The sequence below is a fragment of the Orcinus orca genome, chromosome 1 (genome assembly GCF_937001465.1).
Source record: "Orcinus orca chromosome 1, mOrcOrc1.1, whole genome shotgun sequence".
Taxonomy (NCBI): domain Eukaryota; kingdom Metazoa; phylum Chordata; class Mammalia; order Artiodactyla; family Delphinidae; genus Orcinus; species Orcinus orca.
Genome location: NC_064559.1, coordinates 2481184 through 2506164, shown reverse-complemented (window position 1 = coordinate 2506164; position 24981 = coordinate 2481184). Strand labels below are relative to the sequence as shown.

Below are 24981 nucleotides of genomic sequence, written 5' to 3'. Positions count from 1 at the left end.
ATACTACAGTACTACACAATCTGAAGTTTTTGAATCTGAACATGCAGAACCCTGGATATGGAGGGGACTAACTGTAAAATTATACTCAGATTTTCAACTGTGTAGAGGGTCGGCACTGTGCAAGGGTCAACTGTATGTTATTCAATCTTAAAGAAAAAAGAGAGAGAAACTTCATAAAGTAGGTGGTAGACCAGAAAACTAAGTCTCAGATTGTGAAACTACTAAGAGAGAGAGAACCAGTATTCAAATCCAGATACATTTGATATCAAAAAATGAACTCTTTCAGGTCCAGACAAGGAATATCAATTTCACTTTACAGATGAGGTTCCTAAGACTCAGAACAGACCTGAGATGTGGAGCTGGGATTCACACCTGCTGTGTCAGACATGATGCCAACACAATGCATTTGTTAGAGATTCAGCAGGTACACTCTAGCTATGCTAGTTCCGTCATTTGATTTGTACTGGCTAGTACATGCATCTATAAATGTCAATCCCAGAGTTTTGTAACCTCTCTCAAGTTTACCTGAGTGGATGATTTTCTGTATTTTATTTATAGTTGCCAACTATTTATTAAGGAATATACTAAAAGTAGCTGGGAATGTAATTAGAATTGCAGTCTTTTCGTTTGTAAAACTTGAACAAGCATAATGATAGCATCATTCAGTGTACTTTTAACTAGGTTATTAATTCCACTTAGGAGCATTTTCTGTCTCAGCAGAGCTTGATATTTCTATCTTATCCACTAGAAAAACCAAAAATAAAGATTACTCCACAGACCAAACTGCCCTGTGGTGTTGTCTAAATTCTTCTAGGAGCTGGTTGGCCTATTTGCTGTCTTCTTCTTCTTAGGTCTTCACTTTCTTTATTATTAACCTTTTTATGTACACATGTTCCTTTTATAAGCCAAGTTGAATATTTTTGTTTTGAAGAAGAAATAGGGCATGTACAACCTTTTAAAAAAAAAAGGAGGGCTTCCCTGGTGGCGCAGTGGTTGAGAGTCCGCCTGTGGATGCAGGGGACGCGGGTTCGTGCCCCGGTCCGGGAAGATCCCACATGCCACAGAGCGGCTAGGCCCGTGAGCCATGGCCGCTGAGCCTGCGCATCCGGAGCCTGTGCTCCCCAGCAGGAGAGGCCACAGCAGTGAGAGGCCCACGTACCGCAAAAAAATAAAAATAAATAAATAAATAAAATTAAATTAAAGAAAGGAAGGAAAGTAGGAAAAATTAAGGAAAATAGAAAAAAATTAGAAAGAAGGAAAGAAAAGTAGAAAGGAGTGGTAAAGCTAATAAGGCCTAGAGCATAAGATATTGAAAATATATCTATCCATCAAGGTAGGCTACTCAGAAAAAGAAGGGAAATGTAAGTGATTATATCTGTTATCCAGAAGGAGCCATAGACAGTTGTGTAAAAGCTATCTAAAAAGTCAGGCTCCTTTATCTTTTATTAAATATAACAGTATTTTTAATCTCCTAGCTGAAGAATGAGTTAGGGTTTTTTCCCCCTCTGTATTTGAGTTGAGGGCAATACTACTTGCTCTATTCCTATGTCATAATTGTGAAGCTTTTCCTTTTATTACAACTAAGAATGCTAGGAAATGCTAGCTACAGTAGTACAGAAAACATGATGAGTGCTGCTAGAAGCTTTGTAACCTAAATACGATCCTACTATGGCATGAATATACCGGTCTGTTCACTATCACTTGGTCACAAACCATACATAAAGATTACTTCTTTCACAGTAAAAAGATTATGCTTTATAAAATAATGAGTCTGAGAAATTCAATGTAACATATAATATGATTTTTAAATTTTGAAAATTCCCATGTAAATGAGAAAGTCGTGGGTCTAATAAAACTAAAATGCTTTTTTAAATTTTGCAGTTATATTAAAATGTAAGTGATTGGACCTCTTGAATTATCCAGAATTCCTCCTTCCTAATACCTGGGCACCGAGGCCCATTAGAGTACATACTGTAGAATTCTGGTTAACTACATTTCACCTGAGGCACACACTCAGAATATGGTTTGTGTCATTTTTCTGTAAATAACGGCTCTTTTGATTTAATCTAAATTTTTGGAAGGGGATCTTCCAGGTGTCACTAGCACTTTGATCCTTTTGAATGGCCAAAAGAGAGTGTCAGATTTTCAGACTCTGGAGAGTTACTTGTCTGTTTCAGCAAACCTGACATTTGATTCTTCCTTTGCTGAGTTTCATCCATTAAAATATCTGTGGTTTGGGTAATTGGGAGCTGCTGTGTAAGCAATGATAAACATACCACTTCTTTAATCTTCTTCTGACTGTTTCACCAGTGAAGCCTTGGCCTTCATTTAATGATCTGCCAGGTTTTCCTTGGGTATTTCCTCAGGTGCGCCTTCTGCTTTGTAGGTGGTTCAATATATCTTTTGGGGGGATAGATGTCAGATGTCACACATAGTACCCTATAATGTGCACATTTTTCTTAAAACATTTTGGATTATTAAAAAGCAATATAAGTCCACCATATGTAATTTGGGAAATGTGGAAAAATATAAAGAGGAGAATAAAAAGTTCTCATAAAAAGCAGTCAGATAACCACTAAACTTCTGGCATATTTTTTTAGTCTTCTTTGAAGGCCTGAGTTTTTTCATTGGAATTTGTCTCACTCAGTGTCTTTCCCTCCCCACATCTGGGAGTTTTCCTGGGCCACTCAGGAACCAGTATCTCATGTCCCTTTGCCCTCATCTGTTTGTGATACCCACATCCTTGCCACAGCTTCAATTGCCCTTATAAGTTTGCTGTGTCCCAGCACGATGACCCCCTGCCACCATCGCTTGACCCCAGCTACGGGCACCATTCCTTCCTGGAAGCTACGAAGCCTGCGCTTCTTCCCAGACTTCTACCTTCATCTCCCAGACTCTGACTCTACACAAGATTTGTTTGAGCCTTATGGAGAGTAGAAGGAAAATACATCAGGAAGCATAACTATTACCCCTTCACAGTCCAGATCTGTCTTTGAGTCCTTTAGAAGCAGATTGCCTCTTGCCCTCCTCATGTCTAGTGACAGTGGCCAACATCCCCAACACTGACAATCTTCCAGGCATATTCAGGCCCAGCATCTGGGCTAAATTAACTCCTAGCCAATGAGAAAAGATGAAATTTGCCTTCATCCTACTCTCAGCCACAGTTTCTAAATTCTCATAGCTGACTCTAGGATTGGACTTTTCCAAGGACATCTGAGGGCTGACCTTTTCTAAGGATATGTTTTTGGATTGACCTCTTCCAAGGGCTTGTTGACATAACACCACCCCTGTTGACAGGCCTGGATTGTCCTTCTGTTATCACATGATGGTCTGATTTCAGGACATTTTCCAAAGTCTGGGGCAGATATTCACTAGACTGTGAACTTTGTAAGTAAAAGGACTTTGTTTTGTTCTTTGCTCCATATCTAGCATCTTTACTATGCCTGGCATACCTATTGGGCATTTAAATATTATTTAATTGAATATTTTTAACAAAGAGAATATTAACATAAAAAATAGACTGTTTTTTATCTTTCATATTTCACTTAACGTTATATTGAGGGCATTTTCATATTTATGGCTCAAGCTCTAGATAGAGGTTTATCTCGAAGTGAAAAGCCCTAAGTTCCCATTACCCTACATCACACAGAAAGCATTTAGTTATAGAACAGAAAATGAAACATCCTGGGGTTATCAATCCATAGGTTTCATATAATCTATTTTTCTCTACGTAAAGGCAAGGATAAATGTTATCCAACTGCAGGAAACTTTTCTGAAACAGCCTAAGGAAGTTGTTTTTATTGCATGGAAAATGAGTTTTATGAGCAAATAGTAGCTCCTGTTAGAAATAAAATATGATTTATGTGTTGAAATATTGCAGCACTCTGAAAACCCAAGCAAAGGCATAGCAATGACATAATGAGAGTCTCATAAAAATCATAAAAAGACAACATAGTTTGGAAGTTTATCTTTAGGCCTCAAATAATATCATATTAAGTGAAATCGCTGCTTTAGGTTATACTTTGATTATTTTTCTGAGAATTTGTCAAAAAATATAAAGCTATTAGAAAGTATCCTGAAACCCAGCAGGAATTCTTTTTTAAACATGATTCAAGGGCTCTCCACTGGCTTCCAGCTTAGAAAAGTAGCAGTTGTAGACATTTCTTTTCATACAGTTCAGGACAGTGAGTAAGTAGAACAGCGTTTCTGGAATGACACATTTATACCAACAAGTATCAGGAGATAAGATGATATTGTGGGTTGGATCACACGACTACTGAATTACTTACTCTTCTGGGACCTTTCTACTCGATCTGGTGTGTAGTGAACAGCTATTAAGGAAGGAGAGCATCTTGTCCCTGTACAATAGGCAAATTCCCATCGCCTCACTTTTTTACAAACATGCACCCTTAGTTTTATTAATGCCTTCTAGCTCCCAACTGGCCTCCTAAATTTAGTAAATATGCCTAATTTACTAACAGAGGTTTAGATTATTTGGTATTTATTCTTTTTGGTGTTCTCTGAGCTTCCTGGGTTTAGATTTGGTGTCTGACATTAATTTTGCGAAGTTCCTCACCATTATTATTTCAATATTTCTTCTGCTGAATTATTTTCTCCTGGTATTTTCTATATACACATACTAAACACATATACACATACTAAACATACATATACACATACAAAACCTTTTTATATTGTCTCACAATTTTTGGATACTCTGTTTTGTTCTTTTTTATTATTTTTTTTTCTCTGAATTTCAGTTTGGTGGATTTCTATCTCCGAGCTCACTGATTCTTTTCTCAGTCTTATGAAGTCTACTGATGAGTCCAGTAAGACATTTTTCATTTCTGTTACAATGTTTTTGATTTCTGGCATTTCCTTTTGACTCTTTCTTAGCATCTCTCTGCTTACATTACCCATCTATTTTTGCATGTTTTCCACTTTTTCCATTAGAGCCCTTACCAGAATAATCACAGTTATTTTTCATTTCTCTGACAATTTCAACTTCTATGTCATATCTGATTTGGTTCTGATGATTGTTTTGTTTCTTTACACTGTATTTGTCTTGCATTTTGCACGCCTTGTAATTTCATTGAAAGCTGGGCATCCTCTTCCTTATAATAGGAACTAAGGCCTTTAATGTACTGATTTTTAGTAATCTGGCAAGTAGTTGGGCTGTGTTTAATGTTTGCTATAGTGATCAATGACAGAGGCTTCAAATTCCTCTAATGCTTTCATTTTTGTCCCTGCGCTTGACTTTGGGCTTCTCTAAGCACTCCACCTCAGAGAACATCTGTTTATTTCAGCTTTGAGGTGTAATGTCCTGATATTATACTGGATCCTTCAGGTGTTATGGTTAGGTATTGAGGAGTGGGGGAATTCTATAATCTCCAACTAAATCCCAGTGTGTTAATATGCCTGTGTCTTGGAGCTGTGACCTTCACAAATATTCTCCAGTTGTATAGATCTTCCATCTGTTTACAACTACCTTTATTCCCTGGCTGTAGCTTTCCTAAACTATTTTCTTGAAATACTTTCCTATCAGCTATGTTTTCTTTCCTCTTGGCTAGGTGAGATAGGAAGTCTAGGGAGGGCTGGCATGGAAGAAATGCCCTTTCTCCAGTGGGAATAGGTCTAGAAAAGTTTTTTCCCCTGCAGTATAGTCCTGTGTTGTGGAGAAAGCTCTGAGCATATTTCACAATGACTATTCTTTCTCTCCTCCTTTGAGAGCCATGAGGGGTCTTTCTTGGGTCTTCATTATAGGGATCTAGTGGGATCCTAGAATTATAGCCCATGAAAGTGTGGTGCCTCCCCAGGACAAGCCCCTGGTGTTTCTCACTCTTCTGCTGGTCTATACTTAGCCCCAAGGTCTTTGTCAAAATTGTTATTTTAGTGTTTTACTAGCTAATGGATCTAACAACTCTCCTCAAAGTAAGTAAATCTTGGCTGTGTCCCTGGATGAGTCTGTCTCTGCAGACTTTGGGGTGGAGGTTTGTCCTTCAACTTCAGTTCTTTGATTGGTCCAAAAAAATTAGTCGATTTTCAGCTTGTCCAGATTTTCCTTGTTGTAAGGATGAGAGTAACAACTTCTAAGCACTTTACTTGTCTCAGCTGAAACCAGAAGTCACTGTTTGAATTTTTAAGCACAGCATATTCCACTGCATTGTGAGTCTCTTGAGGATGGACCTAGAAACAACATCATATTCACTTTTGTATCCATGGGATGAAACTAAGCATACAGTGAATAATTGTATGGATAACAGGATGGATATATGGACATATAGATGGGTGAAGAAATGAAGACTCATAAATTGCTAAAACCTGGTATGAATCAATAATGGAGAAAAAGTTTAAAGGAAATAAGAAGGAGATATAATTTTATTAATTAATTATATAAGATAAGCCTAGGAAACAAATCCAGAATGAATAGTGACAAGAATTAGAAGGGAGAGCACATTTAGGCAAATTGGAGATAAATTAAAGGACCTTTCTCTTCACCATGAGTGTAATATCATTCCATGCCTAGTCTACACCAGGCTTTCTCAAAGCTTTCATTGGAAACTGGTGGATGTCTTTTTTTTTTCACTCATGCTCTATATAATAAGACTATTCATTTTATCTAAAATTCAATATAATGCAGCACAACTCAAATTAATGCAAATTAAAGCAAGACACCATTTATTCCATCAAATGAAGAATGAGGAAATAAATAGTAATGCCAAGTGGTTCACAAGTTTGCAGGGATACAAACACATTTACAACCTCCTGGTGAGAATTTAAATTGTATGCATTTCTGGAAATTAATTTTGTAGTATACAGAAACACTTTAAAAATATGTGTAACTAAAAAAAAAAAGAAAAAATGGGCTTCCCTGGTGGCGCAGTGGTTGAGAGTCTGCCTGCCGAGGCAGGAGACACGGGTTCGTGCCGCCGTCTGGGAGGATCCCACATGCCACAGAGCGGCTAGGCCCGTGAGCCATGACCGCTGAGCCTGCGCATCCGGAGCCTGTGCTTTGCAACAGGAGAGGCCACAACAGTGAGAGGCCCGCATACGAAAAAGAAAAAAAAAAAAAAATGTGTGTAACTTTTGACTTCATTACTTATTTCTAAGAATTTGTTCTATGAAATAATGTAGGATTCATTTATCTGTTTTTGCTAGTATACCTTTTAGTTGTTTATAATATTCTGGAAAGTTAAGGCACTAATAAGAGAGCAGGCCAAAAAAATAAACCAAAAATAAAAAAGTTCCAACTCACATAGAACTTAAATGTTTATTGGAAAAGGTTAATACTAAGTAACAAATAGATAAACATGTAAAATTATAAGTGGTAATGAGTGATATGCATATAATTAAAGCAAAGTAAAATGGTATGTAGTGAGTCAATCCTATGTTATTCTGTGTAGTCAGGTTATAGTACCCTGATGTGGTAGATTTCACCAGACATCAACTGGGGGAAGAAAGGAGGATGTTCAGCTCTCTGGAGGAAGAGTGCTGAGCATCTCAGGCAGAGAGAGCAGCAATTGTAAAACCTCAAGGCATGAATATGCGTGGTAAGTTTGAGGAAGAGTGAGGAGCTCTGTGTGCTAGAGCAGGATATGTGAAGGGGAGGAAGACAGAGAAGTAACTAGTGGCTAGATCATGTAGGATTTTTTTTAAGGCCAAAGCAAGCACTTTGAACTCTATCCTGAGAAATATGAAAAATTATTGGAGGATTTTAGTAAGAGTGACATGACCTGATTTACATTTTTAAATAATCACTGTGGAAAAGAGCAGGGCATGAATGGAAACTCATTGAAATGTTGTTTCAGTGATTCAGCCAAAAGATGATACCAGATTGGACTGAGGTGGTGATGGCAGAAGTGGTTATTAAATAGGTAGATTCTGAGCTCATCAGGTAGAATCATCAGAATGTTCTCACGGACTGGATGTGATGAATGGGAGAAAGACAGGTATCAAATACTGAAAATTACAGGCCAATATCATTGATGAAGAGAGATGAAAAAATCTCCCTCACCTATTTCTCTCCTTCTCTGCCCACCTCCCCTCTGGCAATCACCTGTTTGTTCTCTGTATCTGTAACTCTGTTTCTGTTTTGTTAAGTTTGTTCTTTTATTCCATTGTGATGTCTTTGTCTGGTTTTGGTATCAGGATGATGCTTGCCTTATAGGATGAGTTTTGAAGCATTCCTGCCTCTGAAATTTTTGGAAATAGTTTGAGAAGGATAGGGGTTAACTCTTCTCTACATGTTTGGTAGAATTCACCTGTAAAGCTGTCTGGTCTGGAACTTTTGTTTTGGGGGAGTTTTTGTTTGTTCGTTTTGTTTTGTTTTGTTTTGTTTTCCTGATTTAATTTCATTACTGGTAATTAGTCTGTTCATATGTTCTGTTTCTTCCTGATAAGTCTTGGGAGATTTTACATTTTGAGGATGTTTTGTATTTTTGTGGTGTTGAGTGTAACTTCTTTTTCACCATTTCTGATTTTATTGATTTGGGCCCTCTTTTTTTCTTGATGAGTCTGCTAAAGGTTTATCAATTTTTTTTATCTTTTCAAAGAATCATTAAACTTTTCTATTGTTGTTGTCTCTATTTCATTTATTTCTGCTCTGATCTTTATGATTTATTTCCTTCTACTAATGTAGGGGTTTTTTTGTTTGTTTTTTCTAGTTTTTTAGGTGTAAGGTTAGGTTGTTTGAAATTTTTCTTGTTTCATGAGGTAGGTTTGTATTACTATACACTTCCCTCTTATAACTGCTTTTGCTGTGTTCCATAGATTTTGGATCATTGTGCTTTTTATTTCATTTATCTCCAGGTATTTTTCTTATTTCTTCTTTGATTTCTTCAGTGTTAAATAGCATATTTTTTAGCATCCATGTTTCTGTTTCATGCAGTTTTTCTCTTATAGCTGACTTCTACTCTCATAGTGTTATGGTCGCAAAAGATGCTTGATATGATTTCAATTTTCTTAAATTTACTGAGACTTGTTTGATGGCCTAGCGTGTTATCTACCTCGGAGAATGTTCCATGTGCACTTGAAAAGAGTGTGTATTCTGCTGCTTTTGGATGGAATGTTCTATATAGATCTATTAAGTCCTTTTATTCTAATGTGTCATTTTAGGCCTTATTGATGTTCTGTCTGGATTATCTGTCCATTGATGTGCGTGGGGTGTTAAAGTCCCCTAATTTTATTGTGTTCCTGTTAATTTCTCCTTTTGTGTCTGTTAATATTTGTTTTATGTATTTAGGTTCTCCTATGTTGGGTACATATATATTTCCAATTGTTACATTTTCTTGGCTCACTCCCTTGATCGTTATGTAACATCCTTCTTTGTCTCTTGTTACAGTCTTTATTTTAAAGACTATTTTGTCTGAAATAACTATTGCTACCCTAGCTTTCTTTTGATACGCATTTGCATGGGGTAACTTTTTCCATCCCTTCACTTTCTGACTGTGTGTGTCTGAAGTGAGTTTAGATCTGAAGTGAGTTTGCTTGTAGGTAGCATATATATGCACATGTATTCATTCAGCCACTCTATGTCTTTTGATTACAGCATTTAGTCCACTTACATTTAAAGTAATTATTGATATGTATGTTTTTATTGCCATTATGTTCATTGTTTTGATGTTGGGGGTGCCATTCCCTTCTGGCCTGCAGAATTTCTGCTACAAATTCAGCTGATAGCCTTGCAGGAGTTCCCCTTGTGGGAGTTCCCTTGTATGTAACTTGTTGTTTTTCCCTTACTACTTTTAATTATTCTCTCTTTATCTTTAATTTTTGCCATTTTAATTACAGTGTGCCTTAATGTGGTCCTCTTTGGCTTGATCCTGTTGGGAGTCTCTGTGCTTCTGGACATGGATGTCTGTTTCCTTTTACAGGTTAGGGAAGTTTTCAGCTATTATGACTTTAAATCTGTTCTCTGCTCCTTTCTCTCTCTCTTCTCCCCCTTGAGACCCCTATAATGAGAATGTCAGTATGCTAGATGTTGTCTCAGAGGTCTTTTAAACTGACCTCATTTCTATTTTTTTTTTTCTTTTTTCTGTTCAGCTTGAATATCTGTCTTCCAGCTTGCTGATCCGTTCTTCCATATTATCTATCGACTGTTGATTCCTTCTAGTGTATTTTGCATTGCAATTATTGTATTCTTCATCTCTGGTTCTTCTTCATATTTTCTAACTCTGTTAAAAAGTTTTGACTTCTCACTCTATTCATTTAATCTTTTCTCAAGTTCTTTGAAAGTCTTTACAATCACTACCTTGAACTTTTTATCTGGTAGATTGCCTATTTCCACTTCACTTAGTTCTTCTGGGGTTTTATCTTGTTCCTTCATTTGGAACATATTCCTCTGTCACCTCATTTTGCCTAATTTATTATTTTTGTGTATTTGGTAGGTTGGTTACATTTGCCAACCTCATAGAAGTCACGTTTTGTAGGAGACATCCTGTGCATCCCAGCAATGCACTCCTCTCTTATCACCAGCTCTATATGCTCTAGGGATGCCCCCTATTTGGGCTGCATGGGTCCTTCTGTTGTAATGGGCTGACTACTGTGGGTTGTCTGGTGAGCATGGCTGGCACTGGTCTGGTTGGTTGCCAGGGCCTGCCTTGTGCACAGGCTGCCAGCCACTGGTTGGAGGGGAGAGGTCACAAGGCTGCTGGCTCTGGGGCCCCAGTTGTGTACCAGGGCTAGTGTTGGCCAACTGGTAGGTGGAACCAGGTTCTAGAGTTGATAGTTGCATGGCTGGGGGTCCTGGATCTAGTGCTGATCTGCTTGAGGGTGGGGCCAGTTCCTGATACAGCTGGCTGTGGGGTTCAGGGTGTCCCAAAGCTGGTGTTGGCCCATTGGTGAGAGGGTCTGGATCCCAATATGGCTGGGGTTCCAAGATGTCTTGGAACTGGTCTTGGCCTGCTGTTGACCACAGCCAGGACCCAAGGAGTCTCGAGGCTGATGCCCTCCCACTGGTAGGTAAAATCAGGTCCTTGGGATAGTGCCAGCCCACTAGTGGGTGAAGCTGGGTCCTGGGGTCTTGGACTGTAGGACGCTGGGGTCCTGGAGATTTTTGGCCCACTGGTTGGTGGGGCTGGGCCCCAGGGGGTCCTGGGTCTGGTGCCTACCCACTGTGAATGATGGTGGTCCTAGGACTAGTGCCAGCCCACTGGTGGACAGAGCCAGGTCCCAAGGTCTCTGGCTGCAGGGCCCTGGGGGTCCCAGGGCTAGTGCTAGTGCATTGGTGTGAGGGGCCTGTTCCTGGGACCTCTGGTCAACGTTGCTGGGTCTCAGGGCAGTTGTGGACTTCGGAGGTCTTAAGGAAGCAAGCCTGCTTGTTTGGTGGGGCTGTGTCTCTGCCTAGCTAGTTGCTTGGACTGAGTTGTCCCAGTTCTGGTGCAGACAGGCTGGTGGGAGGGGTTGGGGCTGGTACTAATTAGCTAGAGGGAAGATTCTAAAATGGGGCTTACCAGCACCAGTGTGCATATGATAAAACAAGTTCCCCACAATGGCTGCCACCATTGTCTGTGTCCCCAGGGTGAGCTCTAGTTGCTTCCTGCCTCTCCAGGAAGCTCTCCAAGATCAGCAGGTGGGTCTGCCACAGGCTCCTGTCAAATTACTGCTTCTGCCCTGGGTCTAGAGCATGTGAGATTTTGTGTGTACCCTTTAAGAGTGATTCCCTATTTCCCACAGTCCTCTGGCTCTCCCAAAATTAAGCCCCACTGGCCTTCAAAGCCAAATGCTCTGGGGGCTTGTCTTCCCGGTGCAGAACCCCTGCACTGGGGAACCCAATGTGGGACTCAGACCACTAGCTCCTTGGGGAGAACCTCTGCAACTGTAATTATCATGCCATTTGTGAGTAGCCCACCCAGGGGTGTGGGTCTTGACTATACTGGGTCTCTGCCTCTCCTACCCATCTGTTGTTGTTCCTTCTTTATATCTTTAGTTGTAGAAGATGTTTTCTGCTAGCTTCCAGTTTTTTCTCATCAATAGTTTCTCTGTAAATAGTTGTAATTTCTCTGTAATTAGTTGTAATTAGTTTCTCTGTAAATAGTTGTAGTTTCTCTGTAAATAGTTGTAATTGTAATGGGAGGACGTGAGCTCAGGGTCCTTCTACTCCTACCATCTTGGCCACTCCTCTAGAATTTCTTGATTTGAATTCTGGCAATAGAGTCTTCTACTCTATGTATTTTATTAGAAGAATCTTATGAAACCATATACTTTTTAGAGGCTGATTGATTTTAATCCTTTAAAAATATCTGGTGTTTATAAATTCTGGCTTATTGTGCAAAAATAGAAAATAATTTTGTGGAGGGGTGTTAATCCTTTTATTAGCTCATCCATATTTCTTCTTTATGTTTCTGAACCTGCCTTATTTTAGTATTATACAATAATCATAGTTTCAATATTTAAAATGAAAATTGTTGATGGAAGTTTGTGCTGATTTTAAAACAGCAAAAATAAAAATTATTTTAATACATCTCATTTTAATAAATTTACTTCCTCTAGTCTCCAAACTTTTTCTTTGCAAAAGAGTATCTCTATTGATTAGATCCATGGGATATATTGTGTATTAGAATTCTAGACGTCACTTGTTTGCAGGTTTCCAACACACACATAAGCCAGTATATAAACACAGAGAGAAGAAAAGAAAACTGATAAGTACATGTACTTATGCAAACTGGAATTTTTTCACTTTGAATGTTGTAATGATTATTTAAACAGTTGCTGACATCAGTCCTGATATCCCACACTACACCCCCAGTTGAAGCAATGATTTCTGCAAAATAGAGATAAAAGGAAATTTTATCTTGTTTTGCTTAGAAATTTCATAAAAACTGACTATTTCCATGATCCAAGGGTATAGCTTTGAAATTAGCTTTATACTTCATTATGGTTTAAATATCATTAAGGAATAGTGATTTTAAAAACGTAGTACCATGAGCAGGTAATATCAGAAGACTATGTGGCTTATTCTTTTTGTATGTGTGTGTGTGTTAGTTTCTGCTTGATAACAAAGTGAATTGGCTATACATATACATATATCCCCATATCTCCTCCCTCTTGCATCTCCCTCCCACCCTCCCTATCCCACCCCTTTAGGTGGACACAAAGCACCAAGCTGATCTCCCTGTGCTATGCGGCTGCTTCCCACTAGCTATCTATTTTACATTTGGTAGTATATGTATGTCCATTCCACTCTCTCACTTTGTCCCAGCTTACCCTTCTCCCTCCCCGTGTCCTCAAGTCCATTCTCTACATCTGCATCTTTATTCATGTCCTGCCCTTAGGTTCTTCAGACCTTTTTTTTTTTTTAAGATTCCATATAGATGTGTTAGCATACAGTATTTGTTTTTCTCTTTCTGACTTACTTCACTCTGTATGACAGACTCTAGGTCCATCCACCACACTACAAATAACTCAATTTCATTTCTTTTTATGGCTGAGTAATATTCCATTGTATATATGTGCCACATCTTCTTTATCCATTCATCTGTTGATGGACACTTAGGTTGCTTCCATGTCCTGGCTATTGTAAATAGAGCTGCAACGAACATTGTGGTACATGACTCTTTTTGAAGTATGGTTTTCTCAGGGTTGGTGGGAATGTAAACTGATACAGCCACTATGGAGAACAGTATGGAGGTTCCTTAAAAAACTAAAAATAGAACTACCATACGACCCAGCAATCCCACTATGTGGCTTATTCTTTAGGAGTGACATGTGATTTTCAAACCAAATGCATTTAGGGCATTCTGTCACATGGCATGAGTTACTGGGTATTTGTGTGCATTTTTACAACTAGCTTTTGAAAATATATAGATAGAACATACATCAATCCAGTTTTTATCTATTTGGAATAAGTATTACATTTGCTCTGTGCACAAATCACTCTTAATTTACCATAGGATTGAGTTTTAAGCAACTGAAATTCAAATCTGCTATTGTATTTCATATTGTACATTTAAATTTATTGTTTGTGTTATTGGGGCAGGCACAATGGCAAGAGTATCTGAGGAAGAAAGAAAAATATCTATTTCCATTTGATACAAAGAGGCAAAATAAATGTGGCAGCATCTCTGCCACAACTTCCAGCATGGGTGTTGATTGCACACCATGTCATAGAATCAGAGTTGGAAACAGTTTAGTGATCCACCTCTGCATTTCCAGATGCCTACTTTAAGGTCCAGAGAAATGAGATAACTTAAGATACGCAGTCACAGAAAATAGACTATGATTGGAATTCAAATCCCATGACTTGCAGTTGAGCGTGTTTTTCCATGATATGCACGCATTCTTGTTAAGTAGCATGTGCTGTCTTTGATTTGAAGCAACATAAGCTGCAGAAGCTCCCTGTCTTTTTAAAAATTGAACTGTAGTGGATTTACAATGTTTTATTAGTTTCAGGTGTACAGAAAGGTGATTCCGTTTTATATATATACTTTTTCAGATTCTTTTCCCTTATAGGTTATCACAAAGTATTGAGTATAGTTTTCTGTGCTATACAGTAGGTACTTTCTGGTTATCTTTTTTTATATATAGTAGTCCCTGTCTATTAAAGTTAGCTCAGTGTCTTACTTTCCTTCCAACTCATTCAACCAGACTAACTGGTGGAAACTTTGCAGAATATATACTGAATTTTAGAGGGAATGTTGCTTTCCACTGTCATTTATTATTGCCTTGCTCTTGTGATTGTTGTAGATTGCTTACACTATTCTTGAATAAACTCAGTGTGAGTTTTCTCTCATCTGAATACTATTCTAGCACCTAATCACTCATATAAATAAAATAGAATCTTGTTGAAGTGCAGCTGATTTTACACAGTGATGGAACTACCATTTATACAGAAGGATATACTATATCAGTGAAATGAACGTGCTGATATACTATAGTTACCAGATAACATAGATCTTAAACCAATTCTCCACACCAATATCACATAGGTCTTTCTCTCTGTTTTTAAAAATTTCAGCATTATTCTTCATATTGAAATAATCTCTTAAGGTGTCATACTTACTGATACTAGGCAACTAGACTTTTCTACCCTAAGTGTGTGATAAGGGCCATTGATGTTTGATCCTGTTACTTTCAGTACCAATTTTTTATAAGTTAATTTTTTTGAGTCCTGGGAAAATATTATGCTTCCTTAAGAAATCCTCTCCATTCTGACTGCTGTTCCTGTGCTTCCTCTGTCACTGTTGTTTTTCATCATTGCCATTCTTGGTGTGTCCTCATATCATTCCTCCCCGCCCCCAGCTCCTGAACTGTGGGAGTTCTCACTGATCTGTTGCATTTTCGTGTTTCAGATTGTAAACCTGGTGTGCAGAATATGTTACCTTTGGAAATCTCTTCCTATAACTATGATACCAAATCTTTGGGATTTGGGTAGTGTTCTTTGCTGCCTAGGAATAAGTGTAAGTGTATTCCAGAGCAGATTCATCATCTGTACACTAAAGATCCCAGTCTGATCACCTGGAAGACTTTAAATAGTGTTCAGTTGGAAGTGTTTAACATGATCTTGAAGCCTGGATCAATACCAGCTACTAGTTTCCCCACTGCCTTTTGCACTAGACTAAGTGCTACTGAATGTGTCCTTTCATAATATCAACTAACCGATAATAACTCACATTTTTGGAGCACTTCTGTGTGGCTGGCCTTATTTTACGTGCCTTGCACATTTATCTCAATTGTTCCTCACAACAGACTTTTAACATCAGCATTTTATTATCTTTGTTTTACAGATGAGGACACAGGCCCAGAGAATGTGAGCCTTCTGCCCCAGTCATACAGCTAGCACATGAGGGAGTCAGAGTTTGAACCCAAGTGGCTGGCTTGTACATCCTAGCTGCTTCACCCAACACTGTGCTCCTTTGTTTGGAAATATTATTCGCTTGCATTAATTACCTAGTGTAAGCTTCAAAGTTGGTATAAATTATGCTTCTGTTTTTATTTCTCCCAAATAGAATCTATTTTATCTTATTTAATCTATTTTACCATATTGTACGCTTCTAAATCCTGATTTTTGATTGCTAAAAGGCAAGTGGCACTTCATTTTTCTACGTGGAAATGATTTTTTTTTTTAAAAAAGCCCCAATACTTAACTTCTTTCACTAACTCTTACTATCGAGAAGATAGACCTACCTCAGAAATCCCTAACTGTAGTAATAGTTCACTTTTATTTGGCCTTGTCGGAGAAAAAAAATCTTCTGCGTATGTGATTTTTATACATGATTAATCTTACCTTGCAAATGCCTATTCTAAAAAAAGTGTAATATTTTGAAATATTTCTCTAATGACCACTTCCCTGTCTTCTTAGAGAATAACAAGTTTAACAAAATCTTTCCTTTATGACTCAGAATCATCATGATAAATGTCTGTTATTATACTATTTAATAACTTACCTCTGTCTACTTTTTAGTTTTTCTTTCCTTGATGTCATATCATCGGCTGTCATTTTTTTTCTATTTTGAGTGGATTTCCTTCTAAAATACTTCTCCCCATAACACTAATCATATTTGCTACATTACGTATGCTGTGTTGATAATGAAACAATCACATTTGCTAATATATACACATAAAAGTAAAAATGCATGACAGGAATAAAAATAGAAGATTTAATGAAATTTTGTATTATTATTTCTTCACTCAGAGGCATTGTTCCATCGCTGTGAAATTATAGGGTATATTTGGGAGATGCTGAGATTACCCGCTGTGGGATCCCTGGATAAAGAAGATATTACTGAGTTCTGAAAATATGTTATAAATACAGAACTGAATATAGAAATATATATTTCTACATATGGAAATATAGAACTGAACACACAAGTCTCTTTTATAGTATGCTTTTTATCCTATTAACTTTCTGAAGTAGTTGTGATTCAAAAGCAAATTACACCATGCAGAATTCCTTTTACTTTTAAAGGATTTTGATAATTCTGTTGTTTAAGGGTTTAAGGTGAAGTAATGCGATGAGTGCATCAGGCTTAACAAAGCTACACTATGCTGTTCACATAGTAACAATTGTTTAGAGATGCATTTTTACTTCTCAGTTTGTTCATGGCTTGAACATCCAAATGAAAAATAAACTGGAATCTTAATGGTAAGTTTATTGTTGAAGTTTATCCAGTTGTGTGGGTGATGTGGATAACACATGTGCAAGACGATTTATTAGTAATTATTTTGCTAAGAAGCATAATGTTGTGGGCCTATCTGGTGCGCCATTATTGGGAGGGTGATCTTGATAGACTACCCATTAGATTCTTTCAACACTTAGTTCCAAGACTGCCAGTGGTCCTCCAGCTTCTTATTAGATTAAGGCTGTGCTGAGATTCAGGGGCAGCTGGATCATGGGGAAATGTAGCTCCATGCTTATTACTCACAATAAACAATTCAACCTTGAGAAAACTAACCCAGGCCCACCCTAAGATCTCTTAGTGGTGTTTATGCCATTTATATCACTATTATCTTTTCCCATATAAAACACTTAGAACAGTCCCACCTCAAAAGCTTTAAAAGTATTTTGAAAAGATATTATGAACATCTAAATTATCTTGGCAAAGCGTGAGCTGCTCATCATCACGACACAAGATAACTAGTATTTTTTGTGCAGTATATGTTTTTCATATTCCATATGTCATTTATTCATAAATTTACTTATTCACTCATTCAGTAAATACTGATTCAATAGCTACTTTTGCTATTGCTATGCTACATGTCAAGCTTATAGCCTTAAATGAGACAGAAAATTCACCCCGATGCCCTGATTTTCATCTAACCATTCATCCTGTCTTGGTCATGTTCTCTGGAGGTCCTGTGATAGAGCATGTAACTTGTCCAATCTCAATCTCTCTAGGTTACTGTTTGACCAATGACCTTGAAATCATTTTATAAGGTTTGTTAGAAGTTCAGTCCTCTTATATATTAAGTTAAATAGTTTGATTTGACCTCTACATAGAACTATGTGTGGGCCATGCAGAAACTAAATTTTGATCTTATTGATACTGCCACAAATGTACATCTATTGAATTCAAGGCATTTAAAAAACCTATCAAAACCAATTTTCCTGGGCTTCCCTGGTGGCGCAGTGGTTGAGAGTCCGCCTGCCGATGCAGGGGACGCGGGTTCGTGCCCCGGTCTGGGAGGATCCCGCGTGCCGTGGAGCGGCTGGGCCCGTGAGCCATGGCCGCTGAGCCTGCGTGTCCGGAGCCTGTGCTCCGCAGCGGGAGAGGCCACAGGAGTGAGAGGCCCACGTACCGCAAAAAAAAAAAAACAAAAAAAAAAACAATTTTCCTTATTAATAAAATTATGGAGCATGAGAATCTGTTGGAGGGTTGCAAAATGAGAATATATATCATTAAACCAAACAAAAACGGAGTATTGTACCTTGAAAAAAAGAGGTCGAGATTACTTGCTAATTCACTATTATTCTCTTCAGCAAACATTTATGCAGGCCTAATTATGGTAGTGTTATGTGAAGAAAACCTGCAGACATTCATCTTGCCCTCTAGAAATGTATGATTTATCATATAATTAGTATCTATTGAATACAGAAAGGTAAGAACTTGCTTATGTTCATTTGCTTCTGATTTTCTTTTCTGTAGCTTCCCTATATTTACTTACACTATGTTTTTCTAATCCTCATCAACACATTAGCACCCGTTTTTTGATGTTTCTTTGTTTTATTTTAGTCACACTCTTCCCTGTGCTTAGAGTTTAGAAACTTCACTATTAATCTTTCTGGGCATCTGCTCTCCTTTCTTGTATCTATATTCTGAAAATTTCCTCATGTGCCATAATTCAATTTACCTTTCTGGAAAGTAGTGCTAATAATATTTTCCTAGGCCACAGACTGCTGGAATAAAATGAATAAGATGGTTGTAACAAGATAGGTGGACCACCTGACTTTGAAATCCCCAAACAGATGTAATATATTGCTCTGCCCAGGGCTACCAGACAGGAACACCCAGGGATTCTGAACATGACCAAGGCTGTAAGCACCTGCTCATTATTATAGGCCAGCATTCTTCACAGATCCTCTTGCCATTTTAATTTTATAAATAATCCACAAAAAGAAGACATAACTGGCTGATGCTATTTAGGACTGCCAGCTCCCCCACTCAGCCGAGTTGAAGGCAAATTTATGGAAGTGGATTTCCTGAAAGTACTTTAAAGAAAAGTAAAAATCATTCAGTGTGTAAATAATGAAGCACAATAGCTACCACCTGTTGAGTATCTACTATGCACAGGGTACTATTCCATCTTCTTCTTTATATATATTCTTATTTGATTTTCATACCAGCTCTGCAAGGTGGGTTTATTACCTCTATTAATGGATAGGAGAGTTACAGAGAATTTAAGTAACAAAAGCTAGTGAGTATCTCCAAAGGTTTTGTTCTTCCCACAATATCACACTACCTCCTGAGCTTTAATAAGAATCACAGAATATGTGGGTATATACTTACAAGCAGCTTAAACTTTGAGAAGACCTTGACTTTGAACTAAAAGGATGCGTAAGTGATGAAAACATCCTCCTTTGTAGAAAAAGAACATTCTATGCAGGGAGAGACTTGATTGGTAGTGTGAACAAGATGACTGGGACACTTAATAACAGTCTCTGGACACATGACAAAGAGGATGATTGGCAGTTGTTCTTTATTATTGACAAAATCAGTGGAGTGGAGGCCGGAGGTAGAAGAAGTTACCAATTAAAATATTTGCAAGATGTTAGATAATAATTAAAAGGGGCACTGTAGTAGCCCATTACAGGTAAAATTTAACAATTATCTTATTATTAGCCAATATAGGCATGGAAGTGAGGAGAGTAATTTACTGCATAAATTAAAGTATTATGTTCCAACTATTTCCCAGACTACTGGGAAAATATAATGTTTTCATTGTCATATAAACCTCTACATAGTTCATATGTAGAATACTGTATACAGAGTAGTAAAAACTAGAACAGTCTGGCCAACCACAGACTGCAGGCTCACTTAGTGCAGCATAAATTTTTCTAGATGCCTTAACATTGCCTGTTAACATTGCCTCTAGTAATGGTCCATATCATTAGAAAAATTGCTGATAGTATTGGAAATTCATATTACAGGGCAGGGTGTGATGCAAGCAAGAACACTTTTTAAAGTTTAAAGTGCTATATAAATGCCAAATAGAATTGTTTGTGGAAGGTTATTAACATATAGCAAAATATGTCCCATCTATAAAATGAAGGAACCAGATTCTGTGATTTCAGGAAAAACCTTCAGTTTCAGTGTTCCATAACTTTATATTCTCATGGGCTGGTCGCCATGCAGTGTTGGTCATTGCACAGTCACTACCAGGAAGCAGAGCCATCTTAGTACCTTATGTGGAAGAGCTGAAAGAAGAAGTACAAAGACAGGCTTTTCAGGATGCTGAGAATTCCAATGCAAGAATGTGTTCAAATGGAACAAGATAAAATTCTACATGGCTATAAATCAACAGTTTTAAAGAGAGCTTTTATATGTGTTTTTTGGTTTGTTTATTTTCATGAAACAGTTGAGGCACTCCATTTGGGAACACTAATGGCTGCCCATGGCTACTTCTTTCCAATCTCGGATCATGTCCTCACACTCAAGGATGATGGCACCTTTTACCGGTTCCAAGTAAGTTTAATAAAAATATTCTTTAACAGTAAAAACCAGTCTGCATTTTCATTGTTTTACAAAAATTTTGAAAATTATGACTTATTTTACTTTGACTTAAGCTAGTTAGAATCTAATGATTTGTGAAAGCTAAATTGTGTGATGATTTAAATTATATTTTATATAAAATGTTTGAGAAAAATTCAGAGAGTGACAATGGAATTCACGAAGATGAGAGAGTTCATCTGTAAGTAACATTTATTTGCTAGGAAGGAAGTTGAGAGATTAACTAAATTTGTTACACTCTAGACCCTGCGTGATCCAGAGCCATCTACAGTCCAAGCAAATAGTCATGGGAATGCTTGAAGCTCCAGGATAGAATTTAGCTAATAAATACATATCCTCTGCATGTCTGAGACCTACAAGTCTATGAAGACTGACATGCATGATGCTTTGCGTGCATATACTTATCTGAGACAGGAAGCCACCTTAGATAACTTATAAACTGACAAGAGTCGTTCTAGGTCATTTTTCAAATGAGATACCTATAAAGAATAATCTTTCAGGAAATGATTGTGGACTCTAATTTCAGTTATTGAGCATTCAGTTGACACTTGTGTTTACAGTGGTTTACCTGAAGTGTATTCTACATTTCATTAGACATTATGGTTCATTAGTAACTGACTGGAAGATTCCAGGCTAAAAAAATTAAGGCATATATGCCAGAGTTCAAACTCTAGCTCTAGGTATTTTCAGAGGATTCTCCCCATCGTCCAACTTTTAGACATTGGAGCATTCTTCTCACTAGCTCTGAATGATTAGATGTTCTATATCTAAATAAAGTGACTTGGATGCCTAAGGACTTGCTTGGACTTTGCAGTTGAAAACAGAGGGAATATGTTTTAAAAAATTGTTCTCAAAGATCATTGTCCTCCTAGAAAACTCTCACTACCACTTCCTTAGGGCACGTCTATTGAAGGCAAATAATCATAGGACTTTCTGCACTGAATGGCTAGTAAATAAAGCAGTCTCCTGAAACTGTGATACTGACCTAAGTATTCAAGCAATTTAAATTAGTTGAATCACTTAATTTTAAAAGGCTTTAAAATAATGAAGCTTTATCCTTTATAGAGTTAAATTTAAAGTAATGGTAGCTTAAAACAGCTTATTATTAAGTTAGAGTAACTTGTGGTCCTAAAGTTAGCAATTTAATAAATAGAAATTATTAGTGATTAGCAAACAAATTATGTATGTGTTACTAACACTTTTTGATTTTTTAAAAGGAGTTACTTTGCTATTGCAGGATCACATTTTCCATAAAATTTTATTTTCTTATACAAGTTTTTCATATGCAGACTCTAAGTAAACGTTAGGCCTAAAAATTTCTTACAAATTCTAAATGAAATGTATTTTTTTAACAAAAATACCAACTTTTATCCATCTTCGCTATCAATATTACAAGTAAAATCATCTGTGTATAATGTAATATATTTATAAGGGAAACATTGAATATAGTCTATCTGTTAACAATTATCTAATTCAAAAATTTCCCTCAAAACAAACTAGCTGAGACATGGCCTAAAATTAGTGGTGATGTCTTGAATTAGTATAATTTACAACCTTTAACTCTGCTGTTGTCATTTCCAGACTGAAGTTAGTAGGCAGACAAGGTGTTCTTTTCTTTTTTGCGGTACGCGGGCCTCTCACTGCTGTGGCCTCTCCCGTCGCGGAGCACAGGCTCCGGACGCACAGGCTCAGCGGCCATGGCTCACGGGCCTAGCCGCTCCACGGCATGTGGGATCCTCCCGGACCAAGCATGAACCCGTGTCCCCTGCATCGGCAGGCGGACTCTCAACCACTGCGCCACCAGGGAGGTCCCAGACAAGGTTTTATTGTTATGCTCATGGGTCAAAGATGAGCAAAGCTGGGAATGGATCACCCTGCATTCTGCAGAAAAGGAGAGACTGTTTTTAAAGAACTTTACAACAAAGCAAGGGAATGAGTACAAATGATAAACTAATTACATCACTACTAGGTATAGGCAGAAGATTATCAAGTTCAATATGCCTAAATAGATGATAGATAATCTTTTAAATTACATGAATTAATGTTAAATATTAAATGTTAAATATTTTAATGACACATCCACATTCAAAATAGGATAGAAACATGACATATTTGTAAATCTAATAACCATACAATCTAAAAACCAAGGGTTTAAAAACAAACAAAAGAAACCCCAGAAAAATCAGGGATTATTTAATTCCTGCTACAGTGTCTACCAAGGCATTAATTAGTTTATATTTGAACAGCTCTAATAACAGAAAATACATTATTGTTCAAAGTGTTTACTTCCATTTTTGTGTTGGTTCCAAGCAGCATTAAGTTCTTTATTACATTGAATTGAAATTCAACTCCATGGAAGGATTTTAAAAATCATGGGTTAAAATAGGAAACTTGCAATATTGTGTTTACAATTACTCCAGTGAATGATTGAGATTCTAACATCATTAGGAATATGAAAAAGCTTTGGGGCATGAGTTTGAGGCAAACAGAACTCTTACTTTAATTTCACTGGTATGCCGCAGTAAATGTGTCTCAATTTTTCAATCATATGATTTTTGTATTTACTGTAAACTTGCAATTGTCTAATTTATCCTCCTTAGCTAACTGAAATTGAGTTCTGACATGATTATCCAGGTCACTTTCATGACTTTCATCACATTAGTATAGGTGCCAAAGATTACTGAGCAATGGCTAGACAGTTTTGGATCTGTTTTATTATGGCTAAAGAAGCAAACTCTGAAAAGCAGAGAAACTCATACATTAAAATGTCCTAAAGCCTAGTTTGACTGTGAAAGTAAATTTTTAAATTCCAACAAACTATAGGAGTTTGTTATTTAAATTTTCTTTTACTATAAATCAAAATATTTTTCCTAGAAAAAAAATCTTGCAATATTAGTGAAGAGTGTTGGTTTTGTGCCTTTTCCACATAATATCACAGGATAAAATAGCTTCATTCATTTATTTTTACAGTCAGGAAATTTTCACTAAAGTAAATGATAGAAAAATAAAGAAAAATTATAAGAATGCTATTGAAAACATTCCTTGTGGTTTTGAGAAAAAAAGTATGTGTCTGACCAGTCTGACTAGAGTATATATTTTTAGAGTTAGATAAATAGGTATGCATACGCATGCGTGCACGTACACACACACACACACACACACACACACACACACACACACCCCTCCCAAAATAAAGAAGCAACCCAAAGGGAATAATGCATTCTATGAGAAGTATCTCAAAAGCTAGCAGCCCACATGAAAGGAAGATTTTTTAACTACTTTGTTTCTCTATGGTTCTCCTAGAGTAGTGACCCAGTTTTACTCTCAGACTAGGTTAAGTGGATTCATTTGCCAAGGAGGGGGTGCTGTATAAAGCCTTGATATCCCCCTTTATCTAGTGCTTCAACTTTTTTACCCTCTAAATGTATTCTGTCACTTTGTTTATATATATACAAAATTAGTATTAGTATCCTTCTTTATGATACTGGAGCAATTCCCAAGAAAGCATAGAGGGTAAATCAAATCCCCTGGGAGTCCTAACCTGTTTGGAAGGGCTCTCTCCCAGAGATTCAAACAGTTCTCCCAATTACCCTTTTCCCCCCTTGAGAGTCCCTCTTCTAGAAGGCAGAATTATCAAACAGGTAATCAGAGATTACCCTAAATATGCTTGTTACACACAGATTGTTAATATAATTGACTAATAAATATAATTAAGCCCACAAGGCTGACGTCTGTAGTCACTGTTCCATTGAATCCCAGAGCCATCATCATCCAAGGAAACAGTTTGAAAGAGTAGACTGGTGGTGATGGAGTATCCTCGGGGTCTGGAGCCAAGCATGTCCAGCCATGAGGGCTAGAAAAGCCCTATCAGAAAATATAACATGCTGATGATAATAATTGGGTTTTCTCAATCAGATATTTTCTTTGTAGTTTCATCAGTTTCCAGAATTTCACAGAATCATGTATCTATTGTTAAGCAATCAACTAAGTTATTAGTTAAAAAAAATCATCTCTGACTTGTGCAGTTTAAAAATTTAGAGTAATAAGTGTCTCTATCCAGAAATATTTTTTAAAGTGAGGGGGAAAAGTTGTTTTAATCTAGCTGGATAATGTTGAGAGCTGCATTATATAATTAATAGAACCAAGCAAATGATTGCCAGATCTTAAGGAAAGATTCTGACGGTTGAACTTTTGGATCTACTGAGGGCAATGATGAAATACATAAATCATAAAAAACAATTTGCTAAATTTAAACATAGCTCATCATGAGTCTTCCTGAATATAATACTTTGCTTTCAGTCTTTGTGTATTAACACTT

General features: G+C 37.2%; 1 protein-coding gene across 9 annotated transcripts in view; it reads left to right on the top strand.

The window, feature by feature from the left end:
• Positions 1-24981, top strand: part of RGS7 (regulator of G protein signaling 7) — a 603142-nt gene that overhangs the window by 448619 nt on the left and 129542 nt on the right. For 7 of the 9 annotated variants that reach the window (XM_033412379.2, XM_033412378.2, XM_004283486.3 and 4 more), the window contains one exon: positions 20512-20618. The exons of the other annotated variants lie outside the window; for them this stretch is intronic. In XM_033412379.2, coding sequence (XP_033268270.1) covers positions 20512-20618 — 107 coding nt within the window. The remainder of the gene's footprint in view (positions 1-20511; positions 20619-24981) is intronic. 9 annotated transcript variants of the gene reach the window in all.